The 24,797-nt window shown below is 39.6% G+C and overlaps 1 protein-coding gene across 6 annotated transcripts in view; it reads right to left on the bottom strand.

Moving 5' to 3' along the window:
- The window catches only part of SLC39A8 (solute carrier family 39 member 8), a 79,327-nt gene that overhangs the window by 6,646 nt on the left and 47,884 nt on the right, over nucleotides 1–24,797 (bottom strand). For 3 of the 6 annotated variants that reach the window (XM_047798639.1, XM_047798640.1, XM_047798641.1), the window contains exons 7-9: nucleotides 4,597–4,804; nucleotides 4,090–4,274; nucleotides 410–1,980 (exon numbers count right to left, since the gene is read on the bottom strand). In XM_047798639.1, the coding sequence (XP_047654595.1) occupies nucleotides 1,831–1,980; nucleotides 4,090–4,274; nucleotides 4,597–4,804 (543 nt within the window). In that variant the 3' untranslated portion in view covers nucleotides 410–1,830. Of the gene's footprint in view, nucleotides 1–409; nucleotides 1,981–4,089; nucleotides 4,275–4,596; nucleotides 4,805–24,797 lie in introns of those variants that run through there. The other 3 variants (XR_007137484.1, XM_047798643.1, XM_047798642.1) reach the window with 2 other exon arrangements.

The following is a 24,797-nucleotide window of genomic DNA, read 5'->3' as shown; positions in this document are numbered from 1 at the left end:
ATGTTGGCAATAGCTTAATCCAGATATACAATCTGTGCTTTAAAGAGATAAAGATTATTTCTTAAGACTGAATGTAAACAGGTAAAAATGATAAAAATAGATTCTATGTTTACTATTTTTAATGAATAATGATGAATCTTTATGGTATTTATTTACGGAGTATCTTTGAAAGAAACACATCATCAATTTCCTATCAATGTCTCTCCCGCATGATACCAGGTACATGGAAGCCACTCAAAAAAATACATCTTAGAGTCTCTGTTGTGGCTCAGTGGTTAACGAATCCGACTAGGAACCATGAGGTTGCGGGTTCGATTCCTGGCCTCTCTCGGTGGGTTAAGGATCTGGCATTTCTGTGAGCTGTGGTGTAGGAAGATATTTCTTAAAATGAATAATGAATGACACAATACAGGGTTTCAAAGGTGTTTACTATTTGGTCAAACAATATTTTTTAATTGTCAGTCATAGAGCAAAATGTACATTAACACACATGTTAATATTAACACACATGTTAAGTATTCTTCACACCTGTATTATTGCTATGTGACACCATCTTATGGCTGGTGAGAAAATGTAATTCTTGAGATCACTGTTGGCTTTTATCAGTCATTTTCCTCACTGTCAAATCGTTCCTTAAGAGTCGTGGGAGTGTGAATTGGGGTTGGGATGTTCAATTGTAGACCAACTTTCCGTATCTGTTAAATGAATAAACAGGCCCTAAACTTTTATAAATGGTAGAAAAATAACCACAGTGGGTAGAATTTTTTTTTTTTTTTGGCAAGGAATACCATATAGGAAAAATCTAGACTGAACACAAAAGAAGTATCATCTGAATGTCTCTCAATCACCCATCAGAAACATGTATTTCTTAAGTCAATCAGTCTTTGACATACAGCCATCCAGCTGTTATTTTGTATTTACTTAAAATAGCCTCTGCTAAATAGTTGTATTCATCTTTAAAAGTAAATTGCTTAAAATTACCTTCAATTTCTTTCTATAAATTACAAAGCAAACACATTGGCCACTTGGATACCGAAACCTGAACTGTCACCATCTTTACACACTGTATTGCCATTTGCTGTGGTATAACCACAACCTAAGTCACGAGAAAGCAATTCTGGCTTTTTAATGGACTCTGGTAGAGTTTACACTTAGAGATAAAATATCAAACAAGGGCTGAACTTCGTAGGGCTAACAAAACTTTCCTGATGTCACAGTTCATATTATTTTAGAATGGCTCTTAAAACAATCCTACAAGTCAGTCCCTAACTGAAATATAAAACAAAGCAAAAGCTATGAGTAATCTTTCTCTCCTGGGTTCACTAAGGCCTTGAAATCAGTTCCATCCGTGTTGTATACATTTTCATCCTCGTCCACATTTTGATGTGCATGCTGGTGAAAGCACTAGAACAAATTAATTGAAAGAAAACCTCTCTGAAACTACTTGAACATTTGATCCGACCGGAGAGGTTTAAAAGCTTATACAGCCTACTCTGCATTTTTTTATCCAGGTCTTGGTGTCTAAATGATTACGGAATGCATGTTTCTTGCTTCGTGATGATTTTTAGTGGGCATGACACATTTAAAGAAGTGGGTATTTACTAAAGATCTCATCTATCAGGCTCTTCAGACTGGAACTGAAAGCTTTTTTGAAGCATTTTTAACAACAAATAATGGCTTAATTTCACAGATCTGAAACCAATAATCAGTTTTCCCAATGTACGGTTGAAAAACAAAATTGTCTTTGGTCTAAATAGGATCCAGCTTAAAAATCCCTTTGGAGCTGTTTTATTTATTAAATGTCTCCGTTAACACACCTTTCATTTCCTATCACTCCAATTCGATTTCTCCTGCATACAATGTGATGAGCAGAATGGCTATGAAGCCGGTTAACATTCCAGCATTCTGAATCATGAAGAAGGTGAAATCAGTTTTCCTTCCAGTTACCTTTTCTCGCAGCATATCGTTCATCTCTGGAAACTAGAGGAAAGATCTATTGTTAGATAACTGTTGCCATCTTGTGGTAAAACATAAAACAGTCATTTAAAGCTTCCTGTGGAGGTGGGAGAGGATGAGCGTTTGTTTCAGTGGTTGAAATATTTTCGTACAGAGAGCATGATAGCGCTCGCCAGCCCTAGCTGACATCAACGAGAAGAAAAATACCAAGTGAGTTCATCGGTGGGATAGAATTTACTTCTTTTGAGGTCTTTCTTTCTCCCTTTCTCTCTCTCTCAATCTCCCTCTCTCCCTCACTTTCTCTCTCCTTCTCTCTCTCAATATCTCTCTCTCCTTTCTCCCTCCCTCTCGCTCCTTCTCTCTCTCTCTCCCTCCCTCTCTCCCCCCTTACTCTCTCTGATCCATCCACAGCATCCTTATAGGACCTCAAATGCATCTAACCTTTTCCATCCTTAAAATCTTCACAGCCATCAAAACCTCTATCAGAACTCATTTCCATCAAAGTTTTCAATGAGCTAAATCTTTGAGGTTTCAGCTAAAATCATACTTTCCTAGGAAGGTTTCTCTCAGGTCCTCCTAATTCACATTAGATTCCCCTCTTATCATCTTTCCTCACATATATTGCTTTTCCTTTCATTTCGCAGTTCTTTTTAAATCTGTAATTATGCAATCATCTGTGTGGTTTTGTTTGTCTGCTGCATTTCAGGTTCCCCTCTTTGCAGATGGAAGCCTCAGGAAAACAAGCACTGTGCCTTTTTGTCCACTCCAGAGGCCACAATGCCTTACCAATTCCCAGGCATGGTACAGAAATATCAATCAGTAGTAGCCAATTAAACAAATTTTTAGAAATCACTATATATTTACTTCCTGCTCTCTTCAATTTGATTCCTTTTGCTTTCTCTACCCCTCACAAAATCTCAAGGTTTTTAAATAAATTGTGCACTGTTTTAGAACGGAAGACTGTAACAACTGAACTGAAATGAAAGAGATTAAAACCCCAAGTTCTATACTTAAAATCTACCCTTTCTTGGCAAATAACTTCTACCAAATACAGTGGAAGTTATAAGCAGTGGTATATGTACAGTGGAGCATTGTACCACAGCATCCAAGAGGTCTTCAGAATCCACAGTTAATCCATGTGCCTAATTTAAGAAAACTATTACTAGGATAAAATGGATGAAAGTTGTGAAGACATTCTGAAAAAAGCAACACTGCCGAAGTATATACAGCATCATTTATCAGTGCTATTTCTTTAAGCTGAATACCTCTAATAGATGCTGTTCTTAGATCAGAGAAAGAAGTGGATGACCTAGAATAAATACGGTAGGAGGCATTTATTCCGTAAAGAAGAAAATAAATGATGTGATGGTTCTAAGAGATGAAATCCTTGCTCTTATAAGGGTCTGTACAGAACAGCGACCATAGCTAGACAGCTATCATTTGGAATTAAGAATGCAGATAACGAAATTAAATTATTAAACTATGTGTGTCATACATACTTAGTTCCAAATGCAAAGGAAATATTCCTTGATTTGCATATACTTAGCACACTCACATTCTGGAAAGCCGCCCATGATTTATTTGAAAATCCACAGGACCACTGATACTTTCCCTCTTACACAAACAGAAATACAGACATAGCATAGACATAAACATAGATGCAAATATATCCTGACCCAAGTAAATATCACCTAATTTTAATTTGCCAGTTTTAGTTTAACTCCAAAGGCTCTCACTGTTTAGAACTTTGAAATAACAAAATGCTATTTACTCTTAGTAAGTTATTTCTTTTGAAATGGGACATCGTCATGAAAGAGGGGTGAAAAGTCCTACAGCAGAATACAAGCTTTGCCCACAAGATGAAACACCTGGGAAAACATCTCTACATCAGCAAAAATAAGTCATTTCATCCTCTGTCTCTGAGATCCTAAGTCAAAGGATCAATGAGAATTACTTTCAAATCACTATTAGTACAAACTACTCAAAAAGACTTATCTGCTGGACCAGGAATACTTCATATTACTACAGAAAGGCCTTCCACATGTGGAAGGCAAAAGGTCACCTTTACTTCATAAGTGAAATGTTTCTTTCCAAATTTAAATTAAAACGCGATAAAAGCTTAAAAATTCTTACCATGTCCGCCAGAGAAATGTAAAGGAACATGCCTCCAGCAAGTGCAAATATGATATTTGGAGCAAAATTATTGCCCACCAAAATGCCTAAAGCTAGCCCAACATAGCAGGAACACGCAGAAAGGAAATTGAATAATAGGGCTTGTTGAGTGCTCATTCCTGCACTGAGGAGGATCACAAAGTCCCCTGGAAGAAGAACAACACATTAAGTGAATAGTTTTCTTCTAAATTTGGATGAGATAAAAGATAATCACCCATGTCCAAAAAGGACTCCTCCGTTTTTGAGGCATCAGCAGGATTTTTTTTTTTTTTTTTAATTCTCTTGAAGTATGGTTGATTTACAATGTTCTGTTGGTTTCAGGTGCACAGCAAAGTGATTCAGTTACACATATACATATACATTCTTTTTTAAACATCAGCAGGAATTTTAAGAGTGCATCATCTGAAGTGCCTCCCTCCCCTGAAACCGAGGAGTAACCGCCTCTGATAGGGGAGCAGAGCCCCTTACCTAGCTCGTGAGGGAACTCCTCACAGAGGATGGCTATGGAAGTGCTGAGTCCCTGCAGAAGAGACAGGGTGAAGGAGGCCCCGATGGCCAGGCCGTCGATGAAATTGTGGAGGGCGTCACTGAGCGTTATCATCCAGGCAATTGTCCCTATTTCTGAGAGTTTCGGCCCCTTCAGACAGCTACAGCAACTTGACTCTTTTTTTCCATCCTGTAAAATAACAGAAAATAATCAACAGGCTAAGCAGCATTTCTTGGGAGTCTAAGAGATACAGAGAAGTAGGAGATGTGTTATTTATTGAGAGAGACAAGTGTTTCCAACAGAAAGCCTCTCCTGGTGGATAGGAACCCTTAATCCTATAGAACAGAAGAAAAAAACTTACAATAATGAGAAAGGAAAGGAATAGAGGGACAGGCCCCGAACAAACCCCTTAAAAGACATTTTACTTTGGTTTCCCCATCAAACAATCCTTTTGACCTGCATGAACAAATTCTCACTCTTGCCTTCCCAAAATGTAACAGACCTTAGCCTAAGGATTCGATATATTCACACACTTTAAAGTAAGTTTTTCAAAGACGAAATGTAAAGTATTTTCCATGTTGCAACTTAAACGTGAAATCCACGTTTAAAGCACAATGAGGCGTTCCCGTCGTGGCTCAGTGGTGAACAAATCCGACTAGGAACCATGAGGCTGCGGGTTCCATCCCTGGCCTCACTCAGTGGGTTAAGGATCCAGCGTTGCCGTGAGCTGTGGTGTAGGTCGCAGACGTGGTTGTGGTGTAGGCCGGTGGCTACAGCTCCGAATGGACCCCTGGCCTGGGGACCTCCATATGCCGCAGGAGCGGCCCTAGAAAAAGACCAAAAAAAAAAAAAAAACAAAAGGCACAATGACATCAAGGAACTTTTGTCTTTTATCCTAATCTATCCTCTGCCACTGTGTGACTGTGAGCAAGTCATCTGGGCCTCAGGTTCTTCAATTGTGAAGTGAAGAGAGTGCACTAAATGATTCATTTATTTTTTAATGACTTATGGAGTTTCCACTGTCTTCCAGGTGGTGTGTTGGGTGTCTAGGCTGTAACAATATGGTCCCTATGAGCCCTGAAGTTCAATGAGTCTCTTAACAAATTCCATCAAGTGTGATTGGAACAGGCTTGACTTTATGTTAACCCTTCTTTCCACTGCGAAACAATAATAAAAACAGAAAATCCTACAATGAACCCTTTGCAAGAATTTAGATGTCCAAAACATTTACAGAATTGCATAAAATCAAATGGCAAATGCCAACTGAAGCATTTTCCAGAAACTGTGGAAAAAGATAATAAAAATAATAATTCATTTTTAAGTAGGGAAGCAATTTGCAATTAACTGGAGAACATTTTATTCCTAATTCTCCTCCCCTCAACTCTACCTCAGCAACTAATCAACAGATTTATTGAGCATCTGCAATTTGTACAACAGTGTGCTACATGCTATGGGAAGTGCAGAGAAGTGGAAAATACAGCTTCTATCTTCAAGAAGTTGGATTTATTTTGGAGAAACAAAATGTAAATCATATATCCAACTTTTAAAAATGGGCAACACATATCAGCTTGAGAAGGGCTTCCTTGAGAGCAATCATCTGAGAGGTTATGCATTTACTCTGAGATCACTTAATGGCTCAAAACACTTTGGGGACTATTCTCTCAGGACTGACTTTAGATCTTGCAACACATCATTTCACTGTCTCACTTGTGGCAAATCTTCATCCTTGAGGGATTTTCTTTTTTGGTGGGGGGAGGGCATACCCACAGCATTTGGAAGTTCCTGGGCCAGGGATCAAACCTGCACCACAGCTGTAACCAGTGCCACAGCAGGGACGACACCAGATCCTTAACCCGCTGAGCCACCAAAAAACTCCTGAGGGATGTCTTTTGTTTGTAGACACACCCAAAAGTCATTTGGGCCAATAAATTCTTAAATCAATATGGAAGGAGGGAAGATTGTTATTTGTTGCCATGGTAGTGGTAGAAATAGTAATAGCAAAGGGTATGGTGTTTATTTCTTGCACTTAAGCCAATAAATGCCTCAAAGTTACAAAATCAAAACATAAGGGGACAGTCCTTTGCAAACAGTCAGCTAGGCTTTAAGCCAAAGCCAATTGATGTCTTCCTTGCTTTGCTTCTGCCTTTTCTCTATAAAAGTCATTTATAGAGAAAATTTAAGCACTTTGTTTAATGCCTTTAGAACCATCCTATGAGTTAAGCACTACTATTATTATCAGTTTAAGTACTACTGTTATCATCTAAAGCACAGAAATGCTGGTGAACTTACCAGGGATACAAAGGAAATAAGTGGGCTTTTCCTGGTAACTGTTCTACTATTCCAAACTCATGGCAGGGGGGAGGAGAACACGTCTTATTTGTGATTAAGTCTGAAGGCGATTCACAAGGAAAACACCCCTTCTCTCAAAAACTCTTCTAAACAGGTGAAGCAACGTTGGAATAGTGTTTAATCTCCTTCTATTTTAAAAGGCAATTCGCATCAGCATAACAAGAATTCCATCTGGTCTTAAAATGTGGTCTTTTACTGTACAGTGTTAAACTCGGGCTAATTAAACATTTTAAGAGCTTATCTGAGGAGGAATCGATTCCAATCTGGCAGTGTCCATCGGAAGTGGTTAGGAGCACTCCACCAACAGGAAGCACAGGGAGTGACTTTTATAGAGAAAAGGCAGAAGCAAAGCAAGGAAGACATCAATTGGCTTTGGCTTAAAGCCTAGCTGACTGTTTGCAAAGGACTGTCCCCTTATGTTTTGATTTTGTAACTTTGTAAATGTTGGTGCGCTTACCTATGTCATTAGAGCCACTTCAGTCTAATTGCCTCCATCTTTAATTAATTTAATAACTGATATAGCTAATATAAAATAACCATGACTTAGTACATGTCAAATAGGTGGCTTGGGTAAGAAATGCCCTGGATCAGGAAGCAATTGCTGCCAAAGGAGAAACAAAGGTGGTCAAGAGAAGAGCCATAGAGGAAGTAACCTTAGCTTTGCAAAAACTTATTGCCAAGATATATTTAATAAGACCCCTTGTTTTCCTCTTCCAACTTGGTTCACCTAATCATATATTTATAATTTCCTTAATGTACCTGTAATGATTTAGGGAAAAGATTAAGAGACCAAGTCTTGACTACCTGATATTTTGTTCAGAGTCTATATACAAACTCTTTTCATTCCCCCAAAAAAGAAATTAAATTAATATATCAGGGAATGGTTCTCTTACCTCTAAGTACAGATATTATTGACTCTATTTATTATGCTTCCTTTTAGCTCTATAAGCTTAAGTCTCAAATGACGCTGTTGGGTAGGTTAACGGTTTTATACATTTTTAATAGCCTTGCAACAAATGAAAGCAGGCAAACATTCACAAGTGGTTCTTTTTTAATTCAGTTGGAACAAAGTTAATGAGCAGAGAAAACACTAAATTCAACTCCCTCTAATTAAATTAAGGAGTATTCTTCTCTTTCCCTTTCTTTTTGATTTTTCCTTGTTGCTGTTGCTTGCTTGATTTCTCTCTTGTTTGACCTGTACACTAAATGTGAGGCTATTTCTAACCTCAGCCATGATAAGGCAACTCAATCTAGTGAAAGGACCATCAGTCTGAAATTCAGGAAAACTGAGTTCTTGCTTGGCTCTGACAAGAATTACAGTATAATCACCATCAAGACTCTTAACTTCTCTCACCTTAATTATTAATGAAGATGAAAGTCAAAGCAAAGTGCAGATTAATGAGGATCGGGGAGAAAGAATATCATGGTCCAAAGTTATGAAAGTAGAGGGGAGATTAAGTAGAATCCCAATGTAAGCATGGAAGGGAAGAAGAAAAAAGTAAGAGAAAAGAAAGTACCAAGAAAAACAAAAGAAAGAAAGCAAGTGTGCTTACTATTTAAGCAAGGAGGTGGAAGACCAAGAAGAGAAGGAGGGTAGTATGAGGAAGACAAGGAGAAGGAGGAGCGTCATGAGGTGGGAGGAAGAAGAAGAGAAATCAAAACAGGATAAGAAAGATGAGGAAAGGATGAAGAACGAGAAGGAGGGCAAGGAAGAGCAAGAAGAGGAGGAGGAAAATGAGAAAAGAAAAAGAAAGGACTTAGCTATCCTGTAGAGAATACAGATCATATAAATACAGCTTTCAGCTGCAATGAAATGCTATGCAGAGTAGGAGAGATGGATGAATTGCTATACTTTCCCACAGCTAAGGATGCCCAGATATAGTGTTGAGGTAAACGTGTGTGTGTGTGTGTGTGTGTGTGTACACCATTTATATACATAAATGTATATATTTAAGTACATATGTCTAGTAGGCACCTTTTTGTAAAAGGTATTATTATTATAATTCCATGATGATGCAAGCATAAATATATCTGGAAAGTTATATACAAAAATGCTAATCATGGTTCTCCCTGGGAGACAGTACTGTGGATAATCTTTGCATTTTTCTTTTATCTTTTATGGATGTTCTGGGACTTTTGAACGTATTTTATATTTTTTCGGTACTCAGAAAACAAAACACTAAAGCCTTGGGGTAAGAACCAGCAAGAGGGAAAAGAGAACCAGTGATGACTCAGGAGCTATCATCAGTGACTAAAGTGAAGCTGGAGAAGCAGGCTGCCTGCCAGGTTTGGTCCTCATTAAAAAGATGGTGTATCGTCACTAAGTGAAACTTTATTGGGATGATGGCCTCAAAGATCAGCATGAGCACCATCAGACCTCACTTTGCATTGGGGGAGGCAAGGTGAGCCATGATTAATAAAAATGTTTTTATGTTTTATTGTCTATACGTTTTATTGATAAGAAGGTAAAAGCAAGCAACGATTGCAAGTGAAAGTTAAATTTCAAATTCCACATCCCATGCTGACAGAATTTTGCAGAGAAGGCAGTCTGATTTTTTTTTTTTAAAGCCAAGTCAAAAAGGATATCCAGCACAAATGAACATCTCCTCAGAAAAGAAAATCATGGACTTGGAGAAGAGACTTGTGGCTGCCTGATGGGAGGGGGAGGGAGTGGGAGGGATCCGGAGCTTGGGCTTATCAGACACAACTTAGAATAGATTTACAAGGAGATCCTGCTGAATAGCATTGAGAACTTTGTCTAGATACTCATGTTACAACAGAAGAAAGGCTGGAGGAAAAATGTAATTGTAATGTATACATGTAAGGATAACCTGACCCCCTTGCTGTACAGTGGGAAAATAAAAAAAATTATTAAAAAAAAAAAAGTAAAGTAGCAACCTACTTAAGAACACAATAAAGATGGCAAATGGAAGTAGAAATGACAACAAATAAAAGATAAAAATTATAAGCAAAGACACATATAAAATCTATGCCCATAAAAGAGAAATCAGTGTAATATAAATAAAAATAATAAAATACTATTTTAAGAGGTTGCAAAAAAAAGGAGGGTGAGAATTAAGGAAAGGAGCACTGAATGCAAGCTAGTTTAATTATTAAAGGGTATGGGCTTTGGCACCAAATGGATACGAGTTTAACTCTCTGAAGGACTCTCTGTGTCCTTCAAAAAGTTACTTGGGTCCTAGCTAATGTGATAAAACAAGAAAAGAAAATGAGGAGTTCCCGTCATGGCTCAGTGGTTAACGAATCCCACTAGGAACCATGAGGTTGCAGGTTCGATCCCTGTCCTTGCTTAGCTGGTTAAGGATCTGGCGTTGCCGTGGGCTCTGGTGTAGGTTGCAGACATGGCTTGGATCCTGCATTGCTGTGGCTCTTGTGTAGGCTGGTGGCTTCAGCTCCGATTAGACCACTAGCCTGGGAACCTCCATATGCTGCAAATGCAGCCCTAGAAAAAGACCAAAAAAAAAAAAAGAAAAAGAAAAAGAAAAGGAAATGAAAAGTATATACACCCATCATAAAAATGAACTCAAAAGCGATCATAGACCTCAATGTAAAAGCAAAACTCTGAAAGCCCTAAGGAGATAACATAGGAGAAAACCTAGATGACCCTGAGTATGGCCATGACTTTTCATATGCAATGCCAAAAGCACAATCCATGAAAGAAATAATTGATAGCCTAAACGTTATTAAATTAAAAACTTCCACTTTGCAAAAGACAATGTCAATAGAATGAGAAGACAAGCCACAGACTGCAAGAAAATATTTGCAAAAGTCACCTCTGATAAAGGACTGTAAAACAAAATACATAAAGAGTTCTTAAAACTAAACAACAGGAAAATAAACAGCATCATTAAAAAAAAATGGCCCAAAGACCTTAACAGCACTGAACAGACCAAAGAAGATATACAGATGGAAAATCAGCATATGGAAAGATGCTCCACATCATATTTCACCAGGGAAATGAAAATTAAAACAAGATAACACTGTACACCTATTAAAATGGCCAAACACAGGAACACTGACAGCACCAAATACTGGCAAGGATATGGAACAAAAGACACTCTCATTCATTGCTGGTGGGAATGCAAAATGGTACAGCCACTTTGGAAGACAGCTTGGAAGTTTTCTTACAGAACTAAACATACTCTTTCCATAAGATCCTGCCATCATAGTCCTTGGAATTTACCCCAAAAAGATGAAGACTTCTGTCCACACAAAAACCCAACAGAGATGTTTACCACACCTTTATTCCCAATTGCAAAAACTTGGAAGCAACGAAGATATCCTTCATTAGGTGAATGTCTAAATAAACTGTGGTACATCCAGACAATTGGAATATTGTTATCCCCTCCCCCAAATGAACCATCAAAACACAAAGGGACACGGATGAATCTTAAACTCATAGGACGAAGTGAAAAATGCCAATCTGAAAAGGCTCCGTACTATATGACTCCAACTATATAACATTCTGGAAACCGCAAAACTCTAGAGACAGTGAAAAGATCAATAGTTGCCAGGAGGCAGAGAAAGGGAGAGCGATGGGTAGGTGGCGTACAGAGAATTTTCAGGTCAGTGAAAATACTCTCTATGATACTGCAATAACAGATACACGTCATTATACACGTGTCCAAATCCCCGGAATATACAACATCAAGAGTGGACTGTAAACTATGGGCTTTGGGTGATTATGATGTGTCCACGCAGGTTCATCACTTGTAACAAAGGTACTGGCCTGGTAGAGGATGCTGATAATGAAGGAGGCTATGCAAATGTGTGAGAATGGGCTATATGGGAAATATCTGTATTTTCTTCCCAATTTTGATATGAACCTAAAACTCCTTTTTAAAAAATTAAGTCCCCATCCAAAAAATTACTTGGAATATGATATCAGATATCTTCTCCGTAGAAAGGAGACTACAACTTCATAAGATTGTTGTGATGATTAAATGGATGTTTATAAACTGCTAAGTGCTCCATGATTATTATGTCACATAGATCATTTACCTAACAAACTTACAGATGAACACAGCATTATTACAAGGAAGAAAAACAAAAACTAAGAGAAAAGTGTGCAAAACTCAAGATGTCTCGTGATGGCCCTTTAATACATTCAGGAGCATACTGATCATTGGAGAAAATGGGAAAGAGTATATCTACAAAAAAAAAAAAGAGAGAGAGAGAGAGTGCTTTAGAAAACTGAGAGGGTACAGTGACTTATTAAAAAGAAAACTTTTAACAAGGATGCTTGAAAAAAGCTATTGAACTTTCAACTACTGGAGTTCAAAGTGTGTGAAAGTCAGGAGATTAATTAGCCAGAAGGTAAAATTTACCATGAAAAGTATGGAATTTGAGTTAACAGGCTTATATGAATCCGATAATTAACTGGGTATAGGAAGAAAGGAATCTTTAAGATGTAAACAAGAAGTTACTGTTATGGCTCACTGGGTTAAGAATCCCACATAGTGTCTGAAAGATTCACGTTTGATCTCTGGCCTCGCTCAGTGAATTAAGGATATGGCATTTGCCACAAGCTGAGCATAGGTCACAGATGTGGCTCAGTTCCATCTCAGTATTGAGATGGCTGTGGCGTAGGCCTCAGCTGCAGCTCTGCCCTAGCCTGGCAACTTCCATATGCCACAGGTCCTGCAGTAAAAAGAGAAAAAATAAATAAATAAATAAAAGCATGTAAAGTCATATCTTGGAGTTCCTGCCATGGTGCAGTGGGTTAAGAATCCAACTGCAGCAGCTCAAGTCACTGTGGATACGTGGGTTTGATCCCGCCCCAGGGCAATGGGTTAAAGGATCCAGCATTACTGCAGCTGTGGTACAGGTCGAAGCTGTGGCTCATATTTAACCCCTGGCCTGAGAACTGCCATATGCTGCAGGTGAAGCCATTAAAAAAAAAAAAAAAGATGGAAAATAATATCTTGCATATTCAGCATCTCACAGTTTACAAAGCATTTCCATATATTAGAGTCTTCATTTTCTTTTGACCTTTACAACATCCTCATGAGTAGAACAGAATAGACATTGGTATCCTAATTTTAGAGATGAGGAGAATGACAATCCAAGCATATAAATAACTTGCTCAGTGTCACACAGGAGGTGTTAGGATTAGGCTCCTTAATTATTTACTGAACACCTATTTCATAGCAGGCAAGGACTGAGCTGAGAATAGAGGACAGAAATATAAAGAAAAGACTCTCTATGTTGGTGGAATTCACCATCCAAAAGGAACACACAAGATTCAAATTTCAACCAAATATCCAGGGAGCTATGGAGGATACACAGATCCAGAAACCAAGGGGTGAGGTTAGGGTGGCCCATCTCATGCTGACACCTAATAATCCACTTTAGGAATACTTGCTTGCTGTCTCCAAGATGTTAGACTTGGTGGATTTGAAGGTCCTAATGTCCAAAGGAGTAATTCTTCCACAAGGAAAGATGATCATTTTCTGATTCATTGGAAGTAGAGGGTAATCCCTGGAAACTTGGGGGTCTTTATGTCCCTAAACCATCAACTGGAAAAGGACCTCGCCAATCCAGGTGACACAAGACAGTGAGGTAACCAGAGAATGCCAAGTGGAATGAGGCAGCTGTAACTACCACTCGGGCCTTATAACCAGCCACAGAAGGAAGGAGCAGCTCTAACTTACATTCCTGTTCCTCAGTTGCCCCTTTTCTCCCGTTCCCCCTCCCCCAGTATTTTAAAAGGAGAATACTGGTGCTGGCCACCACGTTCGATTCAGGCTGTGATATGACTGAGCTGATAGCGCACAGGGGTGACATGATTGCTGGCAGGACTATGTGCATCCCCTGCGTCGGGGACATGCACGTCCAACCCTGATGGAGAAAAGTGGAGGCTGACAGGGGGAACAAACGAGAGGTGGTGGAATATACCAGGGAGCCTTCATTTCTCCGTTCAGATCCAAGGTCCACCCTTTTCCCACCGTTTTCCCAGCTCTCTGCTCTGATCTGTATGAACCCCATCAAAGGGCTCCCATGCTCCTGGCTTCTAGTTGGTCCCAAACAAACTGTTCTAACATAAAACTGGAAAGAAGACAAGAGGAGACCAGAGTATTTATCCCTCAGGCTCCCTCTCTCAGGGGCAATTTTAGGCTGGGCTATGTCCCTCATTGAAGATCACTGCCCCGCTGAACAGTGGCTTTCTGTACAAGACTAGCTCCCTCCCATTCTAGTAACTTCTTCCTTTCCCATTCCCTCTGGATGTCAGCCTGCTAACAATTTCCACTATTTCAAGTTCCAGGTTTACTGCATTTCCCCCTGGGGTTCCACCTACACTTTGCCCACACTACAGAAAATTGCCCCTTTTCTATTTATTATTTATCCTTACTTGAAAGTGTCACCTCTTTCTGAAAAGGACATGATGGATCCAAAGTCAGATACTCATTCTGCACACAACACTATTAAATATATTATTAATAGTACTACTAAATATACTATTAAATATATTTTTAGTAGTACTATTATTAATAGTACTACTAAATATACTATTAAATATATTTTAATGGAAACACTTAGAAAAAGGTTTAAGCAGACACAAAGATGTAAAGAGTTAAAGGCACTAAACAAATATAAAATGTTGATGGGCTTTGCTTTTATGACTCTATTTTCTAGCGATTTCAATGGACTTTATAGCTGGTGGTTTCTTTATCCTTCCTCTGGCCCTGAAAAGTCAGTCTCAGCTCACTCTAACCAAAATCAAACTTCATGTGAGAAAAGAGAAATTAATTTTATCTTCAATGTATATAACCAAATATAATTCAAATGTGCTTAGACTCTAGTCATTTGGTTTCAGGAAAACCTCATAACTATTTTCATAACCCTTTGCCAGTGAAAATAACCATTAACAAGAAAATAACAATTTCCAGAAACCGTGAAAATTGTTTCCTTTCCCTCCATTCCTTCTGTGAAATGTGAGTGAAGTTGTTTTTAGCTCTTTAAGAGTTGAAATCACTGGCTTTCATTTTCAGTTTGGGGCCGTATCATTTTACTGTTTTGAAAAAAATAATTCAGGAGAAATCTGAAAGGGTTTTCAGGAAATTACGCTGCTATTTTCCTAATGAAACTTCAAGTGTATACTAATTAAGTATTTACAGTTATCCTAATGGACCATTTGTGTCATCCTAAAAGGGTGCCTACTGTTACTACAGACGAGGAGGGCATTAAGGCTCTGCTACATTTGGGAAGCAGGACATCATTTCTTTAAAAAGCCTGGGTCATGACCTCCCCAGCCCACACAACTCTCACTGCTACTGAAACGTCACAAAGGGAGTCAGAAGGCGCCAGGAAATTGGTTAAGTTCTAACATAAGTTGGAGAAATCTGTTGCTGGGCTCCTGAAAAACAAGTGATCCCCCCAATGCAGGGACATCTACATTGCTCAGCATCAAGTCTTCCAGAATAATTCAGAGGAGGAAGCAGGGGTAGGGTCGGGTGCAGTAGGGGAGCCAACCCCGCAGCAGCGGCCTGGGGTGTAATTACCATTTGACATGAATTGTGTGAAAAGAACGGAAATATGGAAGATGCCACCCAGTGTCCTACAAAGGACGTTTGCAGCCCTGCAAGAGACAAGGACGAGCTCTCTGACTGGCAGAGATCTAGAAACACAGGCCTCTTAGGAGCAAGATGGTTGAGAGAGTGATGAGGCCTAGGGTGACAGATGACAAGGGGGACGAGATCAAATGCCAAGCGCAGTCCCCACAACAGAAGAGCCCGTTAGGACCATAGTCAGAGAGTTAAGAAATAGGCAGTCTGTGGAGTTCCCGTCGTGGCGCAGTGGTTAACGAATCTGACTAGGAACCATGAGGTTGCGGGTTCGGTCCCTGCCCTTGCTCAGTGGGTTAACGATCCGGCGTTGCCGTGAGCTGTGGTGCAGGTTGCAGATGCGGCTCGGATCCCGCGTTGCTGTGGCTCTGGCGTAGGCCGGTGGCTACAGCTCTGATTCGACCCCTAGCCTGGGAACCTCCATATGCTGCAGGAGCGGCCCAAAGAAATAGCAAAAAGACAAAAAAAAAAAAAAAAAAAAAAAGAAATAGGCAGTCTGCCGGTAGAGAAGAAAGTGAGCAACAGAGGGTTAGAAGAAACGCTGTTCTCTGAGGAGGCAACCAGTCTTGCGTCTCTATTGCAAGAGTTGAGAAAAACAGAGGCCATCTCTACTTTGAGGGTGGAGAGGGAGGGGCGAGAACCACACAGGAGAAAAGGGTAGCAGGGCCTCATTCTTCCTTAAAGGTGTAAACATGATACTCTGAAGATCTGCTCACCAGGTTAAGGACATAAATGTGATAGAGGGGGACTGAGCATGAAAGACACAGGATATCCTCAGAGAGCGCAGGAGAGTAATCCTGATGATAGTGGTGGTAAAGTCATTAGCAGTACAAGTCATTCCATCTTCACAATAACCCTAGGTGGTGAGTAGCCCATTTTACAGATGAAGAAACTGAGGTATAAAGAGGTAAATTAAGTAACTGTCCAAAGTCACACCTCTAGAAAGAAGCAGACACAGGATTTAAATGCCTGTGCCAAACAAGCTATGCCAATGATCTCTAGGAAACAAGGGGTTTTATTTTCTCCTCTTTCACTCCTGTTCATCCAGCATCTAGCACTGCAGGCACTCTGAATAAATGAATGTGCAGTAATAGTAAAAGTACATTTTCTCTCATGACAGGTTCACAAATCATTGTCACATGAAGCATCTATTCCAATCTTTCCAAAGAGCAAACATGTGGGCATTTACACAACGTGGGAGACATGTGCATAGAAAAATGGTCATTAATCAGTTCCAAATTGGTTCGTCTACATTAAAAAAAAAAAAAAAAATCCTCTGAAAGTGCAGAAGTGTTTTTGTTGTTCTTTGTTTTCTCACCGATTCTTTAAAGTCAAGGAGCCAAATCAAAAGCTCCTGAAGGACAAGGAATTTTTTTTTTTTTCATTTCAGCCCAGAGTTTAATATAGTAGGTGTTCAATAACTATTTCTTTTAAAAAATCATGGGAGCGGGGACTTGCATGCTGAACTGAATGGAGCAGAGGGATGCCAAATCCCATTCTGGTCAGCAGGTGGCAGTGTGCCCCCCTCCATCCCAGCCACCCCCAAAAGGCAGAGGAGTTTTATCAGCAGCCATCTTGTATCTACCTTGAGGAGACTTACACATTTTCCGGAAGACTGTTGGAGGAAGAGGGCATAAAAATCAGAATAGTAGCAACAAAGGCAACTAATGCTGTCGAATGCTTAGCATTTGCAAGGTACCCTCCTAAATGCTGTGAGCTGAGTAACTAACAAGTAATCACAGACCAGGTAATGTAGGTACTAGAGGTAGAGGCTTGACCCAAACCACAAAGGTTAGAGATGGACAAGCCATTGAAACCAGATGATTTGACTCCTAAGCCCATGCAACAAAAGGCAGAGAAGACTTCTCAAAAGGCCTAAGTTCTTTCAGATAAGAAATTCTGAGTTCAGTCGTTTATTGCTATAATAACGGGTTATTTTATTGTGTTTGCCAGTCTCCATCCTGGAAGGTGCCAGTGATTCAAGTACCTCTGGTTTTGAGTAGATTACACTAAGCTGAAGTTCTGGGGTTCACTAACACTTCAGACACACTTAAAATAATACCCCTGATGACTGAGGGGGAAAAATACTATCCACGGGCTTTCACATCTACTCCATACAATCCATTGTTTACAGACCACCATACAGTTTGAAAAAATCCTTGTTTTTTGACTGTCCCTTCCTGAGTTTTTTACATTTAATAAAATGTAATTTTGGAACCAGAGGCTTACCTAAGAGTATCAATACTTATTTAAATGTTAGGCTATAGTAACACTTTGAAGAAAGAATTCTATCCAGAATTTTCTCCCATGTCACTTTATACCAGCACTCTCTGTGCCCCAGCTACCCTGGCCTTCTTTCAATTCTTAAAACCCATCAAACTCTTTCTCACCCTGAGACTTTGCACTGGCTGTTTCTACAGTCACGACCTTCTCTCTGATCTTTGCTTAGATAGCTGCTTCCCGCAGTTCTGATTTAGCTTAAATATGACCCTGACCACTGCACTGAAGTAGCCACCTGGACATCATCCCATCACCATAGATCAATTCCCTGCACAGCATCTGAGACCCTATCACGTTGGGCGATGTGCCCACCAGAACAAAAAGAGTGCCGGAGATCAGAAGCATTTTCTGTCTAACTTGCCACAGTATCTCCAGGGTACAGAAGAGAGACTGGCACAGGGCAGGTGATCACAGGGTCCACGACAAGGGAATGAATGACAGAATGAAAACCTGAACAGCATCCTCCTGCCCTTTAACATAGTTCTACTGACTTGACCTATAGAACAAGGTGTCATTCAGAACATGAAATGTTACCACAAAATAAGGCTCAATATAAGGCTGCCATTGTTGTGGTGGTGGTGTTTTGTTTTGGCCATACCCACAGCATGAAGAAGTTCCCTGGCCAGGGATTGAACCTGTACCACAGGAGTGACCCGAGCTATAGAGGTGACAACGCTGAAATCCTTAACCAGCTGAGCCACCAGGGAACTCTGTCATTGCTGTTTAAATATATAAGTTGCATGACTGAAATTTTGGTCAAAGTGATTAAAAACTACAAACGATCCAGGGACATTTTCTGCAAAAGTGATGACCCCCCAATAAAGGATTTTTGCAATTTTACTTTCCAAGTGTAAAACAATTTCTAGATTGGTTTTGCAGCCTAGAAAACTATCAATAATCCCCAACTTCAATTTTTCTGATATATACTTTATAATCTAGTAATACAAATAGATGAACTAAGCACAAAACCACAGACCTGCATAGTTTACTAAAACTTCAAAGATAATCTTTATTGATGCTTTCTTGGCTATTGATTTTTTTTTCTTTAATCTGACTTCACTGAGTTGCTGTAAAGGTTTAATAAAGTCATGCTCATTAAACAACCTGAAATTCCTAAATAGAAGAAGATGCAACCAAATTTATACCTTTTTACTTTTGATGCTCTGATACCTAATAACAGAAATAAAACACACACACACACACAAAGCCTTTAAAAATAACTGAGCTCACACACTGTGTTCATTTATTTGATAACTCAAACTTACAACAGATCTGAATAAACTGGGCCACTGATCAACACAGTGAGCAAGTTAAAGACAGGAGAAAGTGACCACTTAACATCAATGAAAAATCACTAACTTAATGCACTGAGGTCCTCAGAAAGGGACTGAAATCTCCTATATAAAAAGAATGCATACGGTAAAATAAAATTTCACCACTCGATCAATGATCTGGCTTAACCTAATGGTATATTTATTAAGTGTGAACACTTATCAACAAGGACCTACTATATAGCACAGGGAACTCTACTCAATATTCTGTAATAACTTAGATAAAAAGAATGGAGGTATGTATATATATATATATATATGAATCACTTTGTTGTACAACTGAAACTAATGCAACATGATAAATCAACTATACGCCATGCTCCTGGATTGGAAGAATTGACATGGTTAATTGGTTAATTTGCTTCCCAAAGCAATCTACAGATTCAGTGCAATCCCTACCAAATTACCCATGACATTTTTCACAGAACTAGAACAAACAATCCAAAAATTTATACAGAACCGTAACTGACCCAGAATTACCACAGCAATGCTGAGGAACAAAAACCAGGCAGGGGGCATAACTCTCCCAGACTTCAGAAAATATCACAAAACTATAGTAATCAAGACAGTGTGGTACTGGTACAAAAACAGATATGGAGACCAATGGAACAGAACAGAGGACCCAGAAATAAATCCAGACATCTATGGTCAATTAATCCAATGTAAAATAAAAATTAATTTTTTAAAAAAAAGTGAATATTTAATCTGATTTTTAAATGTTTTCAACGTTTTGGTCTTTTTAGAGCCACACCTGCAGCATATGGAGGTTTCCAGGCTAGGGATCCAATCAGAGCAGTAGCTGCCAGCCAACACCACAGCCACAGCAACACTGGGATCCAAACCACGTCTGCAACCTACACCACAGCTCAAGGCAAGGCTGGATCCTTAACCCACTGAGCAGGGCCAGGGATTGAACCCACGTCCTCATGGATACTAGCTGGGTTCGTTAACCGCTGAGCCACGATGGGAACTCCTTCAATTATTTTTTTATTCAGTAAGATGATCAGTGAAGTATTAATAGTTACGAAAGTGCTATGTGTGATCTGGACATTTGCCTCAGACATAAAATGGAATAGATGGGAATATATAGGCAGATAAATATCCATATGGGTGTGTGTGTTGTGTGTGTGTGTGTGTTGTGTGTGTTTGTGTGAGAGAGAGAGAGAATCTGTTAATATTCTACTACAGAGTGTAGTAGGGTCAAACTTAAAAAGCATTTTGGCAAAAACCACACTTTATTTGCAAGATACTTTAACTTTGTGGTTTTTCTAATTTAAGATCCTTATTTTGAAATATACGGAATAAATATTACATGGAATAATACAATATAGAGTAAATTCTGTCTCTCCAGGGGCTTATCCTTTGGACATGAATTTTATTTATTACAATAAAACATCTCATGCTTTGGCAAATTTTCCATCATGCAATCCACTGAGTAAAAATTACTCACCCGGTCTTGATCCAGTATTCCCAAACTGCAAGATGTAGCATGTAAAGAATATAGCACCACATAAATATTTCAAATGAGCAAATGGCAGAAATTTTTTTAGAAAAAGGAAAAGAAACAGACCTATTTTGGCAAGTCCAATGTCTATGACATGAACATCTTTTATAATTTAACCTTTAAAAAAACGACTTGAAAAAGCTCTTGTTAAAGAGACACCAGCAATAGAATATATTTACATTTTTCCATTGCTTATGCTGGTTTGCAGCTGGGCTTTCTACACAATAAAATTAAGCAACACTTTCTGATGCCCAGAATAATTTATTTGAACCTCTTAATTTTGTTCCCTCATTTTTCAAAAGAAAAATGTATTGGCATTCAATCTCATTTTTTAAATCAATCACCACGCACACCAGAGCAACACAGCAATTCTTCATTATACTAATGGGGGAAAAATTAACTTGACATCAAGCCTAATTGAGTAAAACCTCACTAATTCTTCTATATAGGGATAAGTCCTGCTTGATTAGTGAAAGCAATTTGGTATAGAACTGTTTAGATAAGTACACTTTTATTGCTTTCCAGAACGCACAATAACAAATAGCTTCCACAGGGTGTGGTAGAGGTCCAGAAGGAAACTGCTACATTGTATGGATGAGATTAATGCAGCATCTCAATTACGGTGAGAACATCTTGGTGTCTCTTTAGATAAATTTCAGGTGCACCTCCATAACAAATTATTTCAAAAAGCAATTTTAAGATGATTCCAAAGTCCTCTACAGCCCAGTCTATAAGCCAAATTCACAAATCATAAGTTATTAGCTATGACAGATTAGTAGACTCAAAATTAATGAGATTCCATTCTGCAGGCAATCCCCAACTCACTACCAGTTGTACTGCAAAAGTTCATTTGTAAGTTCATTGTTAGAAATCAGAACTGATTAGAGCTATGTTCCCATTAGGAAGGTCATGTCATGTGTACAGAAGGAACATGGGGGCTGAGACTCAAGACCTCGGGGTAGAGGGGCGGGGGGGGCGGGGACATCTCACCATAACTCTGCCATTTATTATCTGTGTGAACTTACGTGAGTTATTTAACTTAACTGAGTCTTAATTAAATCTGTAAATATAATACCTGTTTCACAGGACTGCTGTAGGAATTAAACATAATAGCTGGAAGGCACCTGCTCCAGTGCTCTCTATTCGCACTTCTGGGCAGTTTCTTTTACCAAGTATCTCTCTGCATCAGAGAAGATTAGCTGATAGCTTGTAGAGGCACTTTAGCGAGCTCATGAACTTGAAATTATATGTAACAATTGGTGGGTCTGTATATTCTTCTGCTGAAAAAGTTCATACCTTTCATCGATCAGCTTCATAAGGGGAATTATGAAGATCTCCTGTTCTACAAGGGCCAAATGCTTAAAAATAATAATTGGAAGTATCCTCTGCACCTAGGTTAGCGTTTCATCCAGTCTTATCTACTTAGCAATCTCCCACCCATCCTTCAAGATTTGGGAAAAGTATCATCTTCTCAGGAAAGCATCCCTGACCACTTCGCTTGCATCACTTCCCACCTCAACACATGCCACGTGTTAGCCCAGCAATCTGTGCACACCTCTACCAGAACACTCATCACATCTTCTATAACTCTTTTTACATGGATGTACATACCTTTAAGGAATTCCAAATACATGGCAGATGCCTGGTAAATGGATATAACTTTTCTCCTTACAAAAAAGTATTTATATTTGGACGTCATTAAACATAGTCAAAACACTAATTTGAAAGGATACATGCACTCCATGTTCATAGCAGCACTATTTACAAGAGCCAAGACATGCAAGCAAACTAAGTGTTCATCAATAGATGAACGGATAAAGAGGTGATTATACACACACACACGCACATACACACACACATATATATTATCAGGCATTATAAAAAAGAATGAAATTTTGCCATTTGTAACAACATGGCTGGACTTGGAAGGCATTTTGCTAAGTGAAATTAATCTGACAAAGACAAATACTGTATGATATCACTTGTATACTGTAGATATGTGCAATCTAAAAAATGCAACAAACTAGTCAATAACACAAAAAAAGAAGCAGACTCACAGATCTGGAGAACAAACTAGCAGTTACAAGTGGAGAGAGGGAAGAGAGAAGGGCGATATGGAGGTAAGAGAAAAAAAAAATGGGTTATTATGGGATTACATGAAGTCATCTGTGTTAAGCTTTTTTTTTTTTTTTGTCTTTTTGCTATTTCTTTGGGCTGCTCCCGCGGCATATGGAGGTTCCCTGGCTAGGGGTCCAATCAGAGCTGTAGCTGCCAAGCCTACGCCAGAGCCGCAGCAATGCAGGATCCGAGCCGCGTCTGCAACCTACACCACAGCTCACGGCAACGCCGGATCGTTAACCCACTGAGCAAGGGCAGGGACCGAACCCGCAACCTCATGGTTCCTAGTCGGATTCGTTAACCACTGCGCCACGACGGGAACTCCTGTGTTAAGCTTTTGAAAATTGTAAAGTGCCACATTCGATAGAGAATATTTTTTTAAAAAACGGTCCCTTTAATTAAGAAACACATCCGGAAGCCAACGTGTCTTTGCTAAAAGAACTTTGAGTCTGACAGATCTAAATTCAAGGAAATGCCAACCTTTCTGAAAGTGCGTCCTCATCTGTGAGACGGAGATCGTCACCCCACCAGGCAAGGCTGTACATGAATGATATCGGTCAAGTTGTGCGTATATTCCCGGCCCACGATCTGTACCACCAACATCCCACCACCCATCACCACCGTTGCTATTATTGCGGTCAGTTATTCAGGAGTGACAGGTAACAGACATCTCCCGTGCTTACTGATGGCTTGCTCTGCCTGACACAACTATGGTTCAGGGGTGACAGAGAAGAAAAACTGCGCAGGGACAGCTTTCAGGAGGTGGAGTGCAAAATGATATGCCTGAAACTTCGTACGCAGGAGCAGGCTACCTTCATACATGATCACCTGGTTCTCAGAACTCTCCAAAGGTGGCAAGCACGCCATTCTCCAGGTGGGCAACAGGGTGGGACTCTACTCAAGGGAACTGTCACTGTCTCTGCCTGACACCTGTGTGGAGCTTTGCTTGAGTTGGCGAATCTGGGATACAAAGGTACACGTGTCCATCCCTGACAAGAGGACACAGGCTGAGGGCTGAGACATCTGCCTGTCTGCCTCGCAATCTGTCATCACCTCCAATCACCTCTTAACCACCTAACAGAGAGCCTATTCCAAGCCTTTTCCACTCCTCCCGAACCCCACGCTCCTTACCGCTACTTCGCACCTGTCTGAGATGGAGGCATCTGACACACACACCCTCTCCTCCACCCACAGACACACCCTCGAACCCACGAACACATCCTCCCCCTTCCACTCCACCTTAGAATAAGAGCCGAACCCACGAACCCACGAACACATCCTCCCCCTTCCACTCCACCTTAGAATAAGAGCCCTTCTCCCTTTGAAGACTGGCACCTCCACTAGTGATCTAGTTCCATGTAATTAAAGCAGCATTAATTTAACATCCCTTCAAATGAACTGAAGGTGTCAGAGTGTGACAGAGACAACTGGATGGATGAGTGTGCAGGTGAACACCTCTCAAAGAGAGACTGCAGTGCAAAAACTGCTCATATCATTCAAGTGGCAACCTACACTGGGCTTTAAAGTTCTACTCCAATGCCAGTAATTGTTTCAAGTTCTCTTAGTCTCTCTGACAGAGGCCAGTGGCAGACTTGAGGCATTTACATTCAGAAAGTTGTCTCTATTACCAAACAGGCTTCAAGTTTGAAAAATCACACTTTAGTTTCTAGGGAAGGTACTCAAATTTTAAAAAGGGGAAACAATGAAGATGAGTAAGCATGGAATTCTATGTTTTCATCCTCCCGTGTGCTGCTCTATCCCAGGGAAAAAAGTACAAATAGACTCAAATGTCTTTGCAGCTTAGTATGAGAAGCCCTCTTCTAAATGTTGTGTAAATAAATACACACATAGATTTTAAAGTTAATCCTAGAGGAATGAAAAGCGAAGGGATGGGATTTGATGAGATCACTGTGATGAAAAATGAAGGAAAGAGAAGCAAAAAGTTTAGTGAATGGAAGGGGGGAATATGTATCACATGCATATAATGTCAGACACATTGTTACATAGTCTAGTAA

This window comes from Phacochoerus africanus, chromosome 10 (genome assembly GCF_016906955.1).
Source record: "Phacochoerus africanus isolate WHEZ1 chromosome 10, ROS_Pafr_v1, whole genome shotgun sequence".
In the NCBI taxonomy this organism is placed as follows: Eukaryota; Metazoa; Chordata; class Mammalia; order Artiodactyla; family Suidae; genus Phacochoerus; species Phacochoerus africanus.
The sequence above is the reverse complement of the archived record's forward strand: the minus strand, read 5'-3'. Positions and strand labels throughout refer to the sequence as shown.